The sequence below is a fragment of the Melanostigma gelatinosum genome (assembly GCF_949748355.1).
Source record: "Melanostigma gelatinosum genome assembly, chromosome: 1".
Lineage (NCBI taxonomy): Eukaryota > Metazoa > Chordata > Actinopteri > Perciformes > Zoarcidae > Melanostigma > Melanostigma gelatinosum.
In genome coordinates this window covers 20,605,456-20,626,302 of record NC_136634.1, presented here as the reverse complement: position 1 = coordinate 20,626,302, position 20,847 = coordinate 20,605,456, and the positions used below count along the sequence as shown (strand labels likewise).

Sequence of the window (20,847 nt, the reverse complement as noted above, 5' to 3'; positions counted from 1 at the left end):
TGGCTGTCTTTTCATAGGAAACGCGACAGGATGTTTTTTTTTGTAGCAAGAAGCAGAACAGCAAAGATTGTGAACCGTCACCCACCTACAGTTTTATGTAAATGAGAGTTACACCCAGTTACACCATCTTCATCTCTGAAAAATGAACTCCTTTATCTTTGTATCCACACAGCTGGAAGTTTCAACCACAGACTTCGCTGGAAACCTTGTCGAGGGACCGGCCACGCTGGTGATCACTGTCATCGACCAGAATGACAACCGGCCCATCTTCAGAGAGACGCGCCACACAGGAGAGGTGCTCGAGGGATCCCCTCCGGGTAGGTGGCATTGTTATACTGAAGGACTCTGGAGAGAGCTGCGCTGTGATTGGATTCAGTTGGAGAGCAATATCACACACACCATGACTGCGACGCACGAGACGTCTCTGATCTTCGGTTGGATGTGGTTGTTGTGACGATGACTCCATCCGCGCGTGTGTGTGTGTGTGTGTGTGTGTGTGTATATTTCCTGTGTCAAGGTGGCGAGGAGGTGTGGATGTGTTTATTTGTGCTTTAGAAAGTAATCGCCGTGAAATAATCAGGAAATACATTTAAATTGTTCTGATTCACAGCTTTGTACTCACTGAAGCTGGTCCCTCTCTATTCATTCACTCTCTAGCTTGCTCGACCCCGCTGCTCTCTCTCTCTCTCTCTCTCTCTTTCCCTCTCTCACCCTCTCTCTCTCTCTCTTGCCCTCTCTCGCTCTCTCTCGCCCCCTCTCTCTCTCTCTCCCTCTCGCCCTCTCTCGCTCTCTCTTGCCCGCTCTCGCTCTCTCTCTCTCTTGCCCTCTCTCGCTCTCTCTCTCTCTTGCCCTCTCTCTCTTGCCCTCTCTCGCTCTCTCTCCCTCCCTCTCGCTCGCCCCCTCTCTCTCCCTCTCGCCCTCTCTCTCTCTCTCTTGCCCTCTCTCGCCCGCTCTCTCTCTCTTGCCCTCTCTCGCTCTCTCTCCCTCCCTCTCGCTCGCCCCCTCTCTCCCTCCCTCTCGCTCGCCCCCTCTCTCTCTCTATCTCCCTCTCTCTCTCTTGCCCTCTCTCGCTCTCTCTCTCTCTTGCCCTCTCTCTCTCTCTTGCCCTCTCTCTCTCTCTTGCCCTCTCTTGCCATCTCTCTCTCTCTTGCCCTCTCTCGCTCTCTCTCTCTCTCGCCCTCTCTCTCTCTCTCTCCCTCTCGCCCCCCCTCTCTCTCTCTCTTGCCCTCTCTTGCCCTCTCTCTCTCTCTCACCCTCTCGCTCGCTCGTTGAGTCGGAGAAGAAGGGCTAATTTTGAATGCTGTGCTTACAAACGTCAACCGAAAATGTGACGAAATTTGATACCGTTTGGAAATTTAAAAACTCTCCTCAACATTTGCTCACAATTATTATTTCATATAAATATACATCCTTTGTAGGGGCGCTGCCGTGAGGGGCCTGATAGCAACACAGCATGTTTCTCTTTCTTTCGTACTGAGACGTTTCATACGTCTTACAACATCAGAACAAATTGAAGATGCTATGCTCACAGTAGCTGTAAACACCCTCATTTTGAATTACCATTGTAATGTTTACCAAAGTGTGAAGCTGCATTTAAGCGTAATCTACAGACATATCTCCCCGTGTGTGTTCAGATGAAGTTGTACCTGACACTATTCTAATGAGGCCGACCGGATCTTTGAATCTGAATCCAGAAGTTATCCGTGTAACAGTGCCAATTGGCGGGTGTGATTGCAAATTGTCATTTCAACAAGGCACCCTCAGCAAGTGTGTGATGTCACCACTGTTACTGCTTTGTAATACCGAATGTGTTGTTGCGTTACTGGAGGATTCGTTTGAATTACTAAAATGATTTGGCTACAGATTCTGGATATGCCTATGAAGAACTTAAAGAGCCCCACTGGAGCAGGAAGCTAGTCACCAATTGTCAGAGCTGGACATACAATTGGTCTAAACAGTGATGGAAACAACCAGAACTCTGCATTAAAAAGCTTCTTCTTTTTTTTTAAATGACTTGCCAAGACAACTTTTATTCTAAAAGTCTTCCAGTCTGTGACACAATTTAAAGTAACAGCGACTATGTTCCTTTTCCTTCCCTGCACTGTGTCTCAAACGACGAGAGATTTTATGGCATTTGGAGGAATTGGAAAGCAAACTGGCGTTTATATTACCAATTGAGAGTGTTGCGACAGTTATCTGGTTCTAATGATCGATATGTAGAGACAGATTGCTCCTTTATGGACTATAGTCGGTGGCTCCGCACTACCTTTCCTCCCCATCTCATGGTCAAGTGTTTGAGAATGAATCATTTTGAGGCAGAGCTGGCAGAGCATTCGAGAAGACCCTTCACCTCTGGCTTCTGCTGTAAATTTCAATGTTCTTTGAGATGCCTCCCTGTCACTTTGTCACAGCAGCTTCTTTTCTTTGCTCTCTGAGCTGTTGTCACTGCTATCGCTGTTGCTATCACGGTGACAGTCCTGCCCTCGCTGGTCTAAAATATAAATAGTTGCTGCTTGAGTGTACAGCGTTTCTATTTCAGGAAAGTTGAGCTCACCTCCTGAAACCTTTATACAAGCTCATTGCGTAGTCATTAAAGCCGGGTAAATTCATTTTAAAATATATATATTTTTTTATTCTATCTACGTAGCTGTGGTGTGAATGACTGTCATCCACCATACAATGGTTATATATGACATGAGGCCTGGGGGGAACATTGTGGAGGCGGTCACATCTGATGTTCACTGCCAGGTTTTCACTGCCAGGTTCAGTTTGGCTCTTATTGCTGAATGCATTCCTCCACTGGACAATAGACCTGGATTTTACATTTCTGCACCTACAAATTTCTGCAAATTGGGGTTCTTAACTGCTATGAGTTTGACCTTCTCTGGACATTTAAGACGGACCGTACTGCTTTTAGAAGAAAGAAAGAGATGATGAACACGTCAATATGATTCTTCGAACTGTTGTTTGAGTACTTTTACACAGAACACGATATATTACATGGTAAAAAAGCAATGTTTCTTTTTTGGAGGGAGGTCGATTTTTCTGAACTTGGAGGCATCAAACAAATCACGTTGTGCGAAAACGAATATGTTGAAAAGATACGCTATATTGTACAAAACACGTCGGGCTCCTTAGTCTGAACTGAGACAGCAAACTTCATTCATCATTTTAACCTTGATAAAGGCAGCACAGACCAGATCCCTTCGTTCTTACCTTTCACAATAAAAGCCGAGACATATACATCACACTGCGTAGGCTATACAACAGTTAACCGCAGACAGATTGCCAGATGCTGCTCTGGGTCAAGAGGATCCCAACAGTCGGGCCTCTGCCTGCACAAATCTATTTGAGCCTTTTACTGAAAAAGTGCAGCAACATTGCTGTCAGTATAAATAGTTTTGAAGCAAAAAAATATTTCAAAATGTTGTGTCATTTATTCGTCACAGTAAGGACCTTTTCCTACCGCAACCACTTACATGTGTTCCTCTGAGTCCCACAATGTTTCCAACTGACACAGTCGCACCACACGGCGCTAATGACGGAATTAGCAAAACTCAGTCGCTTCCTTCCGCCTGCGTGCTCCTGCTGTTCACCTTGAACTGGGTTCCACTGATTCAGTGGAAAAAAAGAGAGCTCCGCAGGTCTACCTGTCATGAGTCTGAAGGGCAAACATGTTGGAGCGCACGGATTGTTTGGAGCAATGTGTGGAACGTGGATCCTCGTCAGATGGTTGGAGGTAGAAAGCACAGGCAGTAAAACAAGAGGGGGAAATGAAAAGATATGCGCTGCCGATTCTGTGATGCGAATCGGCAGCAACTTGCCATTACTGGCTATATGCAGACCGAGTTAATAGGCTGACAAACTGGCACAATTGAATCTTGTTCGAATATTGCAGTCAAACTAAAAGTGCATTTCATTTGTTTTGGTCCTGAACTGACAGGGATTAAATGGTGGAATCCAATTGTCACGAAAAAAAACAAAACACACAAGTGATTTATTGGACTCTTCTGAATCCTGACCGAGACAGCGTGTTGCTGCTTTTATTATAATTGTCCACGTTTTGGTTTGCCTGCACACTCGCCGGCAGACTACACATGCAACCTCAACACGCTTACATAGAAAATGAGCCCACTGGGAGCGAATTAGGAAAAAAAAGTAATTCCCAGCAGGGAAATCTCTTATTGATATGAGGGCCAGACTCCCACAAAACACCTGAATCATCATAGTTGCTTTTAGCCCGAACTCTGTTTAGCAGACAAGTTAACTCTTGAGTTCTGCAAGCTCAGCGCCAATACATTTAAAAGAAACTCATTTTACATTACTGGGTTATCCGATATCATCCGCCAGAGACCTTCTTGCTCAAGGCGATAGAATTGAATTTGGTTTTATTTGTAATTTTTTGATGCTGTGCTCTTTATTTTTTAATACATCTCAAATATACTCAGTAAATGCTTTTATAACCCTGTGCTTCTTCCCTGAGTGGATCATGGCCGGGTTGGATAAACCAAGGTGAGCAAAAACAAAGTGAAGTGAAGTTTGGATGTGTTTTCAGGATGGTGTGATATGACAGCTTCTTGGTACTTGAGTTGTCATGGATGCCAGATCTGATGGAGCTCAGAGATAAGATGAAGCGTGCGGCTCTAAAGATGTGTTTCTTGCATATGCCTGCAAAATCTCCGCACTGAATCGTCTACTTAGCCAACATGTCAGCTCATCGAAGCTGAGCTGACATGTTGGCTGTCTCTCCATCTCTCTGTCAATCATGCAAATTGTATTTAACAGCCTTTCAGCTCCCCATATGTTTCCTGGTCGGTAGTAGTCGATTTGTGGGGGGTGCCACAGTGCTCTGACATTTCTGTGCAAACTGATAACAAAGGCAGCCAAAGCCCGAGTCTCCTGGCATGCCCTCCATCTTCTGTTTGCTCCTCCACTCTTCCTTTCTCTCCATTGCTCGTCATCTCTCTCATTCTCTTTTCCCTCCATGTCCTGCATTCCCTTTGGCTTTGTGTACACACCATCCTACTCCCCCATATTTGCTCTTTCGCTACTCTCTCCATCTTTGCCCGGTCGACCAACTTTTTATAACTGTTGACTTGGCTTGACTGACTTGCTTTTGCCCCACTGGGGTTGTCTGATTTTGACCGATCATAATTTCTTCACAGCAAGTTCGGGTCGTACTTGCTGTGAAGAAATAACATCAGTGTTTTTATCTGAAGGATAAGGCAGGGGAGTCATGCGATCGCTCACATGTGTGTGGGCATCCATTAATGATCGTGCACCTCTTTGTCTGTCCACAGCTAATCTCACTTTTTACTGCAGTACACTGCATAGTATTTTGCGTGGCCAGTTATGGCTGAATGCCCATGGAACGGTGGTTCCGTTGACTCACACTCATTTCTCAAAACACATTCTGTTGCCGGTCTTATACTGCCATTGACTGCCTACTTACTTCAAGCCGACCCCAGCTGGTAGGGGCCGCTGGTGATAACACAGCTGAGTGTTTTGCTAACAAACGTATTGTACTTTTGCTTAACTAGCCTCGAATCACAGCCAGCGTGGGCCCACTAATGACTGAAAGACGCTAGAACAAGGCGATGACCTCCCCACGGTCCTATGGTGAGGAACAGTCACACTCTCTAGGTGCGCTTTCTCACTCATTTTCTCTCCGACTCAATTTGTGAACGGTTCTTTGGCCGTCGTATGGTTCTTAGCCAGGAAAACAAGCATGTCAATATGCTCCTGAGTCAGCCCGTCTATGGGCCACAGACAATGCCTGATGTGTTGAAGCACAGCTTGATGCTGGAATGCACAGGTTCTGTCTGGCACAATGTGCACGAGTTGGCAGGGTGGATGCGTGGTTCTTCCACAGGCACTTTCATTTGTTTGTAACACAATAATGCACGTATAAGTTCCCCACCCTCTGACAGCTTGATAACGGACAGCAGGCTTCCTGTTGCTGCTGCTCTGCTGCTTGGACCTCTTTGGTCATTGTGGAGCTTCATGAGACTTAGTGGGCGAAGGACCTCTCCAAAAGATGGTAGCGTTTTCTGTCAGCACAAGGTGCCACTTCTTCCCATTTCTGGCAGTTGAGTTGTGCCTGATAACACCCCTGGTCTCAGTGTACAGCTTTGGGATTTCATTCCACATGAAATCCTTTCTCCCTTTCCTCTCTGCTGCACATAGCTGGAAGGGAGGGCTGCCTCGACAGGGTGGTTGCTGTTTCCGCTGGCATCTGTTGTGTGTCAATACTTTAATATTTCAGTTTTCCGTTTGAAAGCCTAATGTCAATGCAAATAACTACTTTAAGTGAGCCTGTTAATTGTCCTTTTTATATCTAAATAGAAAACTAGAAAAACGCACTCAGTAACAACAGACAAAGAGAAGCACTGAGTCGTTTGTGTTGAGTCTACTTTAGTTCACTAGTAATGTGCAGGCAAACATGGGATTGAACTTCAGTGCAGGTGTTTTCTTTACAATAAATAAGTACAATTGTAACATTACTATTTGGATTATTGTAGATAATTAGATCAAGGTCCAGTTTTATTCAAGCTTTTACATGGTAAGCAGTGATCTGATGTCCCCTACACTTGAGTTTATGCTGTTTCTTTTACAGTTCAACTTTATAATTGCAAACAAATATCACTTATTAACAGCGTTTTATAAGACTCAATACAACTCCCAAGGCAGAGGTCTGTGCTTTACTTTCATTGAAAAACATTGTATTCAAAGAAATGTAATGTAATTGAATAGATAAGAGTATACATTGATCATTTATAACCTTGTTTTCTGCATACTTGTGATTGTGAACGCCTCACTTTTTTTAGCAGTTTGCAAGTGATGTTCCCAAGTGAAGTTACCGTTATCAGTGTGAACGTTGCATTGGCGTCTAGAGATGTTTGCCACATGGTTATTTCGCTAAAACCATTATCCGATCATTGCCTCGTTACTGTATCAACCTCAGATGGTGAAAAAAAGCTACTTGTTACAAATTAAATCATATTTGTTTGACTTATATTTTAGGGCATGGGAATGATTCCATTGTTTAATTAGTACACTACCCACTCACATTATTTAAACCCTTTTTTTAAAACTGATTCTTAAAGTACTGGTACAAATAACTTTTGGTGTTTTTAACGGAGGGTTATTTAGATCCTTTCTAGTGCTGCTATATACTACCAACACTACTTCTGATTGCACCTTTCTAGTTATATATTTTTCTTATTATGAACAAATCCCATATATTCGCCAAAACCAAAAGTGATTTAGTCCCCACCGTGTCTGTAACTCATTCCCACTGAATGATGAATTGTTTTTCCATACACAGGTGTAGTTATTGGCGACTGTTGGGATTATTACATGTTTATTATTATTATTATTATTACATGATTATTACATTATATGAGCTTTTTGGAGGGAATGTATACATTTCACTTCCGGGCAGGTGAAGCTGTCTGAACTGCTGTCTAATTGTAATACTTAATCAAAAGATGAAGTCATTCCTCATCCATGCCTAGGCGTGGCAATGTCACATTCATAGACTGTGTCAACCATGTTTCATACTTTTTGTCAGAGGGCAGAGACTTTCATTTGTTTTGAAAGTCATTAGGGAGTCACTGTGGCAGCATTAACATAACAGTAACATCAGTGAAAGGCATGCATATCGTCATTGAGTCGCTGACAGAAAATTTTAGCGACGGAATGGTATGCCGCTGGAAAATGACTGTGTTAAGACTGTCGTGTTTTTGGTAATTTATGTTTATCTTTCCTTTGCCAACTCCATGCAGACAAGTTAAACCCAGCATATAGGTGATATGTCTTGTGTAATTGGACATGATGGGGCATAAATGAAGATATTCCTCATAGCCGAGTCTCAGTCTGTGTTCTACTTTGTGTTTATATCAGAGGTAATTAAGGCCCGGATTCCTGCTGTGAAGGGAGAGAGGGATGGATCTGGTCTGCTGTTCTGCTCTGCTTTCTGCTCTCACACACAAACACACACACATACAGGCTGCTTAAATACATCTCAGAAGTGGGCATAATGAATACAACCTCTATCACATCACATGCTGTTTTATATCATGACACAGTAAATGTTTCCAACAGGCCTTTTTTACAGCAGACATTTTCACTTGCCATCGAAGAAAAAGCAAGTAATTGATGGCATTGAGTCAATGATGGCTCTGCTCCATTGAGGTGAGCTAGTTTCAGGGTCTTGGTTCTGTGCATGCTGGATCACTGGCATGGCTTACTGGGACGCGTATTTGGAACAGAGCCAACATTATTGTTATTGCTGTTGTTAAATCTGAAAAAAAAACAGGATTCCAACATCTGTCTCGAGGCACAAAAATAAACCTCAGTCATCCTTGACGCATAAAATGCAGTTGATTGGAACTGACACACACTCTGGTGCTCCTCCCACACTGACACAGTCACCTTCACAAAAACCAAAAAAGCAACAACAACAAAAATGTCGGCAAATTAAAAAAAAATCACCAAAACCCAATATGCCATCAAGAAAACGGGGCCTATGCAACGCATATTGTTTCCTTTCATCACTTGCCTGCACCTTTACCCTGCAAACAGTTACAGCATTGTCAGTACTGCACCCATCAAGCCGTCCGGTTGTTCCCCGCTCCCTCTCATGCGCACATGCGTACTCTTCTGCTGCTGCTGCGGGTAGGACCGTGCCAGCATGCCGTTGGAAATCAGAGGTGAACCACATCTCAAGCTAATTGCTAGCGTAGGGAATACCTTTTGGTGAATTTGGAAAAAGGCTCGTAGAAGAAGTTGAGGCAGAGGCCGGTGGGGTGCCAACAGTAGTTTGTGGGTGGAGAGAAAACGCGAGACACAGATTGATCCAGGAGATAGATAATGATTCCGCTGAGAGATTACACCAAAACTGGCAGGTCATTTGTAACATGATGGTGGCCGCTTGTCCCATTATTGTCTCTGGCTCTACCTTTCCCTCTTTCTCCCCCCTTTGTTAGCGGGAGAGAACAGTCAGTCTAGCACCCCACCAGGTGACCTGCTGTCCCACAATGCCTCATTATCAGCTTGTCAGACTGAGGAAGCCTGGACAATGCATGTCCGAGGTATCCGAGGCTGCCGACCAATTAACTCTGGGATATTGTTATGTTCGGATGAATTAGTCAGCCCGCTTCCTCTTATGGATGTGTATGTACATGATGCCATTTGGTTCAGCCAAGCAATAAACCCACCAGGTCAACTTTTATTTTCCTTTAATTACTTGGTGGCTCGTGTTTAGTCTCGGTGAGTAGCAGGGTCCAAACTGAAAATGATGGGGTGATATACATGTGACATTTGCAACTTAAAGATTGTATGCTGAATGATAAGTGATTGAAAGTGTAAAAATTAGCATTCTAAACACAGCAATGCAGTGTGATTTCAGTCTGTATGGCCAGTGGATACAAATGCAAGCTCCGATCCAGTGAGACACTCACTCATCTATATGCATCTGGTCTCTTTCCACCAGTAAGGCATCATTGATTTTCCTCAGCCTCCTTAACTGAGCTATCTTCTTTTGAATTACCATAGGGAGCAATATGCATTGCACCACTGAGAGGAAAAAATTGCATTCTAAATGGCCTTTATTTTCAACAGTGATTTGATCTGAATATATGTGAATAGGACTTTATTTGAATACATTTCTGTGGTTTGGAGAAAATTATTTTGCTCCCTTGCGGGCATTATGTGGTTGCCTCTGTCATTCCAAAGCTAAACAGCGTCAACATCCATCTCTCGCTCTCTCTCTGAGCCTTCTGTCACTCTTCTTTCCCTCCCTCCCTCCCTCTCTCTTCTCCTTGTCCTGCATGAGAGTTATGTAGATGAGAATTTATTCCTAATTTCAGAGAGACTTGTCCAAAAGCAGAATGTGAAGCCCCGAAGCTATATTTGTATGAAGGTGTAAAGGGGATTGGGAATTCAAGGTGTGACAATGGCTCAGCCCTTGGCTTCCCTGGTGGCCGTTCCGGTACTTGAGTGCCGCTAATCTATTAAAGAGTTTCTATTCTCCTTCGCCCCTACACAAAGTCCCACATCAACTCTGGCTTGATTATCTGTCCCTCTCTCCGGTTCGGCAGGGACCTGGTCTTCTCACTCACACACACACACACACACACACACACACACACACACACACACACCTACACACACACCTACACACACACACACACACACACACACTCTCTCAAAACCCTCTGAGTCCAACCAGACAAACCAATCTCTCCCCATCGCCCAGTTTCCTCTCCCCCTCCATGACAGCCATTGCCCCGTCCGAAAGCCCCGTAGGACTCCAGGTTCTCCAATTTATATTATCTCCCCTCTTTGTTTCACAAGACTGATCCCTGCCATCGTAGCCCTTCTCTATCGGGAGACAGCACCTCAAAAATCTTCTCTTGAACAACCTTTTCTGATAGAAAAAGGTTTCCGAGGAGACTTTTTTCTGAGCAGACAGTGAATTTTGAGATGTAAAGTTTGCTGGTTGTGGTGCGGCCGTTTACAGCACTTTACTTTAGTGCAAGTGAAGGATAGGCTCACATTCTTTCAAGTCTATAATGTGTGTATGCCATAAACAATGTGCAGAAACAATTTTTTGTCATAATTGTTGCTAATGTAATGACCTTCAAGATCTCTTTTGGACACAAATTAAAACTAGGATTTACTGGACCAAAATGGACCGGTGAAGATGAAGCTACTATGGGCTTCATCAATCTGAGTAAAATCAAGTTGGTATCGACTAAAGTTAAAGTCTTTTCTGTACAGTATTCCCACCTTTCGTTTTTTGTCCAGTCAGACCAGTTATTTCAGTACTTTAGTTCAGACCACAGACTGTATAAAATATGAAAGTAGTCTCTGTGACTTCGCCAATAGGTTTCTGAAGAGCCGCTGTGAAGCTCATCATCTCGGCAGTGACAACACAGCCTGACTCCTGGCTAATCCAACAATGGGCAAAGAAAGAGGATACAGCTAAAGTGTAGCTGGTAGCAATGAGATCAACGCATTGCTGTGCGCTGCTAATTACATCCTCAGAATCGCGAGGATGACCGCAGACTCGTAGTCTTGTTGTTGTACCTAGCCCAGATATTGAGTCTAACGTCACCAGATATGTTGTTGTCAACCCTCACAGAGCAGAGTATATCAATGAGAAAGTGCATCCTCCATAATTTAATCCACCATACCCACAAAACTGAAACTGATCCGAGGTAAGTACTCCAAACAGTTTCACTAATAGAATATCCAGATGGCCGAAGTCATAAAAATGGAGTCTCACTCCCGATCATTACCGCAATTTGATATCCTCTTGTCTTTCTCATCTTTCACCATATTGTTGATAATTACTGCAAGACTGAAGCCGTAGCAAATGGAAAATATAAGAGCAGTGACAGTGGCTTGTTCAGGACATATCTAAGGATCAGTAAATTAGGACTTAAAGTTCTGTCTTTTAATTGAATGTAGAAATGTCAGTGTTCATATTCCAATTTAGCTTATAATTGCACATATCCATCACCCTGACTCAACCAAAGCGATGATATTTTGGTGTTTAAACTAAAGTAGGAGTGTTTTACCAACTTCCTTACAAAGAGCTTCATCCTTCTTTTTTTTCTCAGCAGTATGGCATTTCAATTATTTCATCAAAACACTGCTCTGGGCACAGCATACTAATGGAATTGAAGAGACAGTATCATCTTGTCAGTCTGTGGCTCTCCCTCCGCACCGTCTCCCACTTAATACTAGTGCCGCCCGCTGTGTGTGAGCTGTGTACTGTACGCGGTATCTCCAGCTCTCCCTCCGTCTCTCCTCTTCTGCAACAGGCCCCTCTCGTTTTTTAGACGGCGGCATGTAGTCCGACGCTCGGTTTCTTGGCTTTCGCACCGATGAAGCAACAGATCGGCTGAAGGCTAAACACTCTTTGATCGAGTATTGATCTGAGATTGTCAGACAAGCAGAGATGACAAAGTTCACACACGAGAACAAGGCGGCGGCCTGCTGAGCAGTTTCTGCTGTAATCAAGTCTGCAGGGCAAACAGATGTGTCCATCAGTCAGGAATTACCTGTCATCGCTGCGGTGTGCTTTGATCATGTGGTCACCAATCGTGTCAAAACACGTGCCGAACAGGAATGGAATTGTCAAATCTTCAGTATCATAGCACATGGCGTACATCACCTTTAAGCAGAGGGATTCGTGTTTCATATGACATTTTATCACTGAGTAATGAAAACCTGGCCAGAAATCAATAGGAATGGGACAATGTGAAAGACAAGTGTTCCTCACGCAGTAACTGCTGCAGAGGGATGACTGTATTGATGAGAGGTTTGAGATGGGTGTAGCCATGCGAAGTGATGGCGAGATGGATTTGGGTGCGTTTCTTCTCTTCATTTATTTCTATTTTCTCTCTGACAGCTTGAAAAATGGTTTTAGAGATGAAAATAAAACATATAGCGCTTGATAAAAATAGAATGCTGTCAGAGTCATATTTCCCTGAAGCTTTATAAAAATGCCATTTTCTGCATTCATTTATCAAGAAATGCACTGGTTTGTTTAGTCCCATGAGGAAAGACTGTGCAGTATTTATGTTCTAGACACACAACAGAGGACCGTCTAATTGCCTCCATGAATGCTTTCATGGTTTTGAACACTGAAGTAATTTCGGGATCCAAATCGATTCCCGGAAGACTTGGACAGTAATTGGTTGAAACGGCAACTCCAGTGAACCCAGCATATTTTATGTATGATTATTGACAGGTAAAGATCATAGATAGTGTTTTTCTTGCTTTTTTGTAGTGTCTCTTATCTGACAGTGGATGCAATAAAAGAAATAACCCATTTCATATCATCCTCGATCCAGACATTTTAATTCAAAATGTCAAAACTACCTATGTGCTCTCACAACAAAGTTGTCCTTGTAAAAAAACAATGCATCTGCATTTTGATCAGCAATATAGGAAAACAAAGGGAACAACTGTATATTTGATATAAAGTCACATTTAATAATTTGATGCAGAAAATAATAGACACAACTGTGCAATCTGACTGCTAAAACATTTAAACCATATTTCCCCAAATGTGAAATATGCTTGTATTGGTTGCTTTTGGAACAGTTGCTGTGAGCAAAATGTATATTAACATCCATCTGTCTTGTATGTTTTTGTGTGTTCTTCAGGTGACTTCATTGTTTCTGTCCATCTGTCCATGGTTTATTTCAATGTTGGTAGTTCGTCACATGTACTGTACTGTAATGCACAGTTTAATATATGGTCTTTCTGTTAAAAGCTCTATAATAGTGTACATATCTACCTTTTTAATTCTTAGATAATCTGTGTAATTCGATAGCTGCCCTTGGTCATCTTCCTCTGTACTGTTTGTGTTATTACAAACGTATTGGGGACATTTTGCCATGTGGTGCCTCCAATACATCATACATTTAAATATTATGATATTACATGTGAAAATACTCTCAAAAAACTACAATGGATCGACTTGTAAAATAGTGACCGCAACAATGAACATGTTGTTATGATGATCGCGACAGAGGTCGGCTCTCTGCTGACCTCTTTTGCCTTCTTCCTTGGTAAGCACATCATAATTGTGTCCTCGAGGATGTGTCCTCCTGCTGAACTCTGTAATCTTTACTTTTCTACTCAAGGCCTCGTAACAGAAACTGAATAGTGCGGATAAAAGAAAAGGACAGTCAGCAACTTCAGACTTGACATAGTGCACAAGTATTTATAATGCTGACACAGAAATCACTTCAAGAGACCTCTCGCAAAATTTGCCAGAGGAAAGTTGAAGGCAGCACATACACACACAGGTAGCTACAGTATGCAAACACACGTACAGAAAGTAGACAAAGTGACGACACACTTGATGAAGGCTTAGAGCTGTGAATTAGATCAATAACAATTTTAAAACCTGTTCCTCATTAGGGTCACATTAGGCTGAATGTCAATTAGCAGTATTTGTCACCTGCCTTTAAACTCGAATGTAATGCAATTTGGCAAAGTCTTTTTTAGTTTTTTATTATATTTCTTTCCGAGACTAGTCCTTAACGTGTTAACAACTGGTTGAACGATTTAGCCTCTTTTGAACTCTGTTTAATTCGCTGTCTTTCACACACAAGCACACATTGATTGTGCCAGCTTCCCTGTTGCTTAGCTTCAGCTCCAAAGGTCTCCTATGATTGTGACTTGACTCTTTTTCTTTTTGCATAATTGCACATGTATGCCCGTGTGCCTTGTAGATCACTGGAGACAAAGTCACTTTTAAAAAAAAGAGTAGATCTTAGTCAGCTGTGAATGTGGCAGATGGCGATTTGAAGCAGAGTAGTCATTTTTTGACATTCCCACAACGTTTTGATGAATTCATCGACTGCATGCCAGTCTTTGCAGTCTTAATGACTTAGCGCTGTGCAGTAATACAGTTTACAAACTACATGAGAGAGATTGTTGATATCCGTGTGAACATGCAGGCTTCTTTCTGACCTGTGATGTCAAGAGGCCTCTACATCTCCCTGTCCCACTGATCACAGTGGTGACTGGCCTTTTCAGAGAAGTAGATTACACTGAATTGCCTCATTCACTTTCATCTAAAGCCAGAGGAACAATGTCATGAAATTACGGAAATGATGGCATTTCAGATGAGGTCTATTCTGTCATGTAGTGTTGCATTCTTGCCAGAGGTATGAATTATCCACCGTCTACAATATTTCCACCCATTGCAATATATTCATATATTTATTTCATTTTCGTTGACGTGGATGCGAACAATCGAAAACGCCTGACGGCTCATGGGTTGAGGGGGCTGTGCTGTCTTTTTTGATGGACCCAGCGATTCAGTCCGCCATGGCTGATATATTTTTGAGTGACATTTTATCTCGGCAATCTCGTTGATCTTAATGAGATTTCTGTCCTTCATTGGCGTGTGTGTGCATCAGTATATGCTGAGTCTGTGGTGGGGCTGCGATTAAATGGAAGAGGAGCCCCTATCAAACTATTTGTTTCTGCCAGTGAAGGCTTACAGCCCAGAGGAGGCGGGCCCTCTGCTGACCTTGGGCTGCTGACTGGATTAAGGATGTTTATGTCACATGATTGTCTCACTAATACCTCCTCCATGTCGATTACTCAAGACAGGAAGCTGAAACAACAAGTTCAAGCACTTTCATGTGGGTACTTGCCAATATGAGTGCTTAATAATACCACGACAGTTCTTTCAATGACTTTGAAAACACGTTTTATTTTCCCTCTGATTAAATTGACATGATACTGTAGCTGACATTTCAAAATTCAACTTTGTGTGTTCCTGATACAAACAGAGCATAGTTTGTAGGAGGGATGTTAATAATGAACTGTTTAACTGTGCATCAGTCAAACAGACAAAAGAGATATTCAAAATTTAAAAAAAGCAAATCTCAGTAGAGCGGCTTGTCACTGCAAGAAGAATAGCTGCTCCACCTTAAAGGTCAGTCCACCTTAAGTGCGCCATAGCTGTTGCTAACTTCGGGGCTAACCCGCTTCCCTTTAATCAGCATGTGGCAAGCAAGACACGGCAACTTAGCACGGGTCTCTTCACGGGTCTTGAGGAGTTTTAGAATGTATTCACCGACAAACAAACTGTACACACACTGCACTGCCACGTTCACAGCTACAACCTTCCTGCTGACTTCATACTCACCACGCACCGGTTCTGTCTCGACCACCAGACACACAATTGATGAGGTGGAGACAAAACTCTAGCTGTGTGTGTCCACGACTACGCATGCAACATTGTGGCTGCTAACTCTCCTGGACAGGTGAACTGGGGACTGCCTGTTTTTGCATCATGAAATGAAGGCCTTTAATTGTTTGTGCATCAGGTTGTTGTTGAAGCTGATGGGCGGCTTATTTGGCTCAACTGTTGAGAGGTTAATGTCACGTTGCCTTGAGTGGTGTCGGGTGAGGTTGTGTTGGAGTAGTCTTACGAGCACATGAGCACAGTATCAGACCCGATACACAATATGAGCATCGGGATCAGTGCATCCCGAACCACGGTTGCGTGAATATACTTGATACTCTGATAGACTTTTATTTGGATACCTTAAGAAAACGACTTAAATCCATGACTGGGGTTGAATTCTAAATTGTATGACTTGACTTGTCCTTTTTCCACAGTGCATGCTGGGAAGCAAATGAAAAACAGTTCTTGAATAGTATGAGTTCCAGTCAGTTTCAGTGTTTTACGTGTCTGTAGTTGTAATGTGATTACTGCCCTGCTGGTGTTTAGTAGACACACTGTGAATGCCCTCGCAGAACCACACGTCAATGCCTAGTTTATATCTCAAACACAGCTGGAGACCAAGGGGATGTGAGCCTGTCCTGGCCACTCTGCACTTTGGTCTTGCCTCTGGTTGCATCAGAAGTGACAGCAAAAAAAAGGGCAGTGCTGGATCTTCAGGTTATTGTGTTTTTGGAGTTAGCTGGCTTTGATGGAACTTTCACTTTTCTACAGCAGGTGTCCTGAGATGAAATTTCTAAGATATAAATCTGTTTGATCAAAACAGGCTCTTATCTCTGCCACTGCAGATCTTACAGCCTCCGCCTCCTATGAAGGCTGTTTAGATTTCCTTTTGGGTGAGAAAAACAAGGGTCCATAGTAAAAATATTCAATGTATTCTGCAGAAGAAGTGGTGCAGTAATTTGTGAATATTGCAAACACCATTCTGTATACAGAAAGGGAGCCATCAGTGATTAGATTTTAAGTTACCACATTGTTTTTAATGAAAGAAAGCAAACATCAGAGGAGAATTACAAAGATGAGCAAGTTCTGTGTTTTATTTCCCATTAAAAGTCAATGTTGTGGAGCACTTTTGGTAGAACTGACATGGGAGGAAACTGAGAGAAACAGAGCAGCACGAGTCAAGACTTTCAGTCTATGTTGCGCTACACTGCACACCAGACTCCCTCCTATGGTATCAGTGAAGCTGTTTCAGAAAGTGGCATGTCAACCTAAGGCAGGAGATTAGAGAAAACATGTTTCTTTTCTTTGCTATTCTGTCAATAGTTTTAAAGAAATGGAGATACATTGAATATAACTTTAAAAATGACCTTAAAAAGACACGTGTGTTTGATTCAGCATAGTTTATATGGAGGTACTACTTCTTGCTCCACATTTGACCTCCCAGTCAAGCATCCGTCTTTGTCTTTAACCAGTTTATCCTTCTGTTGTGTGCAGGACAGTGTCTAAGACCCCACTGTGATCAGAAATGGGATGTCCAGTGTAATACACAATGACCCCTGTTTCTCGGTTCCAGTCATGGATTACAGAACATATGCACAATCCCATTTGTTGCAACAAATACCAGCTCAATCTCTGTGGGGGCTGTGGCCGTGCAGCATCCATCACCTGTCACTGGCAGCCTGAGCCTCTCCAGCGCGTCGACCATCCCTGTGACTCTCCCACAGTGCTGCTATTTAACTCCATGCGGCAGTTGTTTCTTGCCTCTGCTGCAAAAAAACTACTACTCAGAAACGAGTCAGCAGTGTGTTGCTGTTCACATGGCTCCAAGTGTGGAAAGATAATCCTGTACCCTACATTGCCAACGGTGTCCGATTTCTGCAACGACGTATTAAGCCCATTGTAGGTAAAACAATATATATCTTGAAGTCGGGGGAGGGGGCTAATAGTCAAGAGAGAAAAAATATCTGAATTTACAAGATTAAAGTTGGAAATTGACAAGAAAAAAACAAATTTGGATATTCTTTGAGATTAAAGAGGCAAATTAATGAGAAAATAAATTTACAAATTTGCAGGAAAAAAAACCATATATTCTCTGGCATGAAGTTATATATTTACTTGAAAGGATCTGAACTCTGGTTTCCTGTTTTTAAATCTGGACTCCCTAGGCAACAGTACACCACACTTACCCCAACACCTTTACTTTATGTGTTGCCATTACTGCGGTAACAGAATCCAACTGAGCGTGTTCGCAGACGATAAAAAGAGACATCGGGCAACACGGCAGAATGTAGTTTGTGTGACTGTGGAAGTTATTCATTCTTAAAATATTTGTATTCCATTGATATCCAACGTCGACAGTGTGGATGTCAAACTGCTGGCTACTCGCCAATACAAAAATCTGAAACATAAAATTGTAAAAGTGGAATTTCCAAAGAGATTGCTGGGGCTACTGGGCTGGATGTACTGTACCAGGTCAAGTTCTTAAGGCTAACGTGTTAATGAACTGCCTGCAGCGAAACCAAAGCAACATAGACTTCTCTGTGGAGCCCTGCATTGAGTCATGGGGTGACATGCAAGTCTTATATTCACTTGCCCTCTGCCTCTGGTTTGATCATCCAGCTCCTGAGAAAAAATATCCTGGTGTTTTTGGCTCGCTAGATAGTTAAATACGTTCCCCACCCACATATTTATTTCAGTTCTCCACTTCTTTTTTTTTTGTTACTGGGCAGATATACTTTGGATTGAGAAATGTGGCGCACAATGAAGCTTGTGCGTTGAATGTTGATTCTGAGCAGCATGAGCAACCAGGTCACATCGCATTCTGCTGGAAGTCCATTTAGGCACAGTTGTGATCCATGATGAATAAAACTGGCTTGATTAGTTTTACTGTCGTAGCAACATATTTATTTCATCTTGAAGAATATGACCAGTATATCCTTAAAGGTCCACTTTCAAACAGATAGGTGCTATTCTTCTCTGCATGGACACAATGTGTTGTTCGTCAGTGTTTTGATGGTAATCCACCTCGATTCCTCGCCTTTGATTGTTGATGGAATCCAGGTTGTGTGAGTGCCCTGCACTAAATAAATAGTTTTAAATGGAAATGAATTCGACCATGTCCCTTACACTTCTAAGACTCCTTTTTCAGTGTGCTGTTGTTCTGTGACACACAATGATAAATAATCCACTGCGCATCATACATCACTCTATAGCCGTGAGCGATACCTCCATTTGAAGAAGTCAGAGCATCCATCACAGCAATATGGTGCGTCTTTGACAGGTTAAAGGTCAGGCTGAAAGATATCTGCCGCAATTCAAGCCCTCTGGTTGCTTTTTGAACATCTCTTTTCACAACAAGATCCCCAAAGGACAAAAAGCTTATCAAAATTGAATTCAACCTTGTAACCCCTTTGGATAAATGTAATTATTTTGCCCCTTTCACATCTCCTCTTTCCTCTCTGTTCCACTCTGTCTCTCTACTGTTTTTCACAATAGCCATGCTTATGTCTGTGTAGTCTTGTGTGTTGCAAGAATTTGCAAATTCTGTCAAATTCCCGCCTTATCTCAACAGTTTTACTCTTACTTGAGGTGGCTTTTGCTAATGTACGGTATGTGTAATAGAGAGACATTTGCCGAAAGCATTAGCATGGAGCAATCTAAAGGTGATTCATCAGCTGGCTCTCATAGGAAGGTTGCAGAATGAGTCCTAAAACCAGGAAATTACTTTGCATTTCTGCACTTGTGGTTCTCTCATGTCGAACTTAATTGGTTTTTTGAAAAGGTTTTTGTTAGGATTTGGGTAGAGATCAGGTCCGTGATTAACACAAGCTTAAGAGATTTCAATGTTTTGTTCTATGATGTCAATTATGTCAGTAAATACAAGTGGCTAAATGAGACTACAGAGGTTGTAGGGACATTAAATGTCACCACACCAAACAGAAATCTATTCCCTGGTCTGCCTTTACAGCCTTGTTGTGTTCATACGTACACTCTTGCAAACTACCGAACTCAAACTTTCCAAAATACAATGGCAAAATCCCATTGGCTTTTGTCGAGGGAACCATCCACCATCGCTGCAGCCCTCTATAACACAGTCTCTGGACAAGTATGAACTGTTGCCAATACCAACAGCACTGTTTCTATCTGGCCAACTTGTCTTCTGTGGCTAAGATAATGCCATATTGCCATCACCTACACCAGCGGTTCCCAAACTTTTTAGGCCACGCACCCCCTTCTACATCCCGACCGGGTTCACGCACCCCCAACCCCCCCCCCCCCCCCCCCCACACACACACACACCTTAAAAAAAAAAAAGCAACAGAGCCGCATAAAAATCGGACGAATGAGAGAACAGTTTGCTCGCGCGTGGCGTTTGTTTTCGTGCCTTCGAAAAGGTAACGGACGTAACGTTACGAAGGTAACGGACGATTGGCCAGATTGGCCACATCTGTAGGCTCGTCTACTTGCAGAGAGTAAAACTCACTCTTATTCACGCGACCGACCAATGTAGCCAGGATGTCTTCGGACAAAGCATCGATGCGCGCGACAGTGTTGTTGGACACCGGGATCACGTCCAACTTTTTCGCTTCTCTCTCTCCAATCATACATTCCACCATCTCTTTAACATTTTTCCCTCTCCACCACCGCCTCTCCTCCCTATTACGCGGTCAGAATACTACCACAACACGCCGCCTGTCTCCGGCAGAAATGCGCTCATCCACGCACGGGAACAACACCGAGTTGTAATATAAACCTCCATAACACCCCGCCACTCTCGGCTCATACCTCCCCAGCAACGAGGCACATCACCCGGCCACAATACCTCCAGAATGTCCCCCGGGTGAAATCCGGGACTTGGTTTTATGGTTCCGAGTGGCGGCGCTCACTCGTTGGCGCCGGGACGCGAGGTCTCCAGCCGCCCCGCCGCGAGGCACCCGATCGTCAGGTCTGTCAGCCCTCGGAACAGGCCACGGGTCAACAACTTGTGGGTGGCGGGGTAGAGGCGAGGCAGATCACAGAAACATAATAAAGACTAGAGTACAGCAAAGATATGTTGATGAGAAACGTATTTGTACGTCAAACACAAACGTAATCAGGGAGAAGATACGTTCATG

At 43.1% G+C, this 20,847-nt stretch overlaps 1 protein-coding gene across 1 annotated transcript in view; it reads left to right on the top strand.

Moving 5' to 3' along the window:
- Positions 1-20,847, top strand: part of cdh13 (cadherin 13, H-cadherin (heart)) — a gene marked incomplete at its 5' end in the record, with an annotated part of 225,316 nt that overhangs the window by 72,716 nt on the left and 131,753 nt on the right. The window contains one exon of the mRNA XM_079268410.1: positions 173-317. Within this exon, the coding sequence (XP_079124536.1) occupies positions 173-317 (145 nt within the window). The remainder of the gene's footprint in view (positions 1-172; positions 318-20,847) is intronic.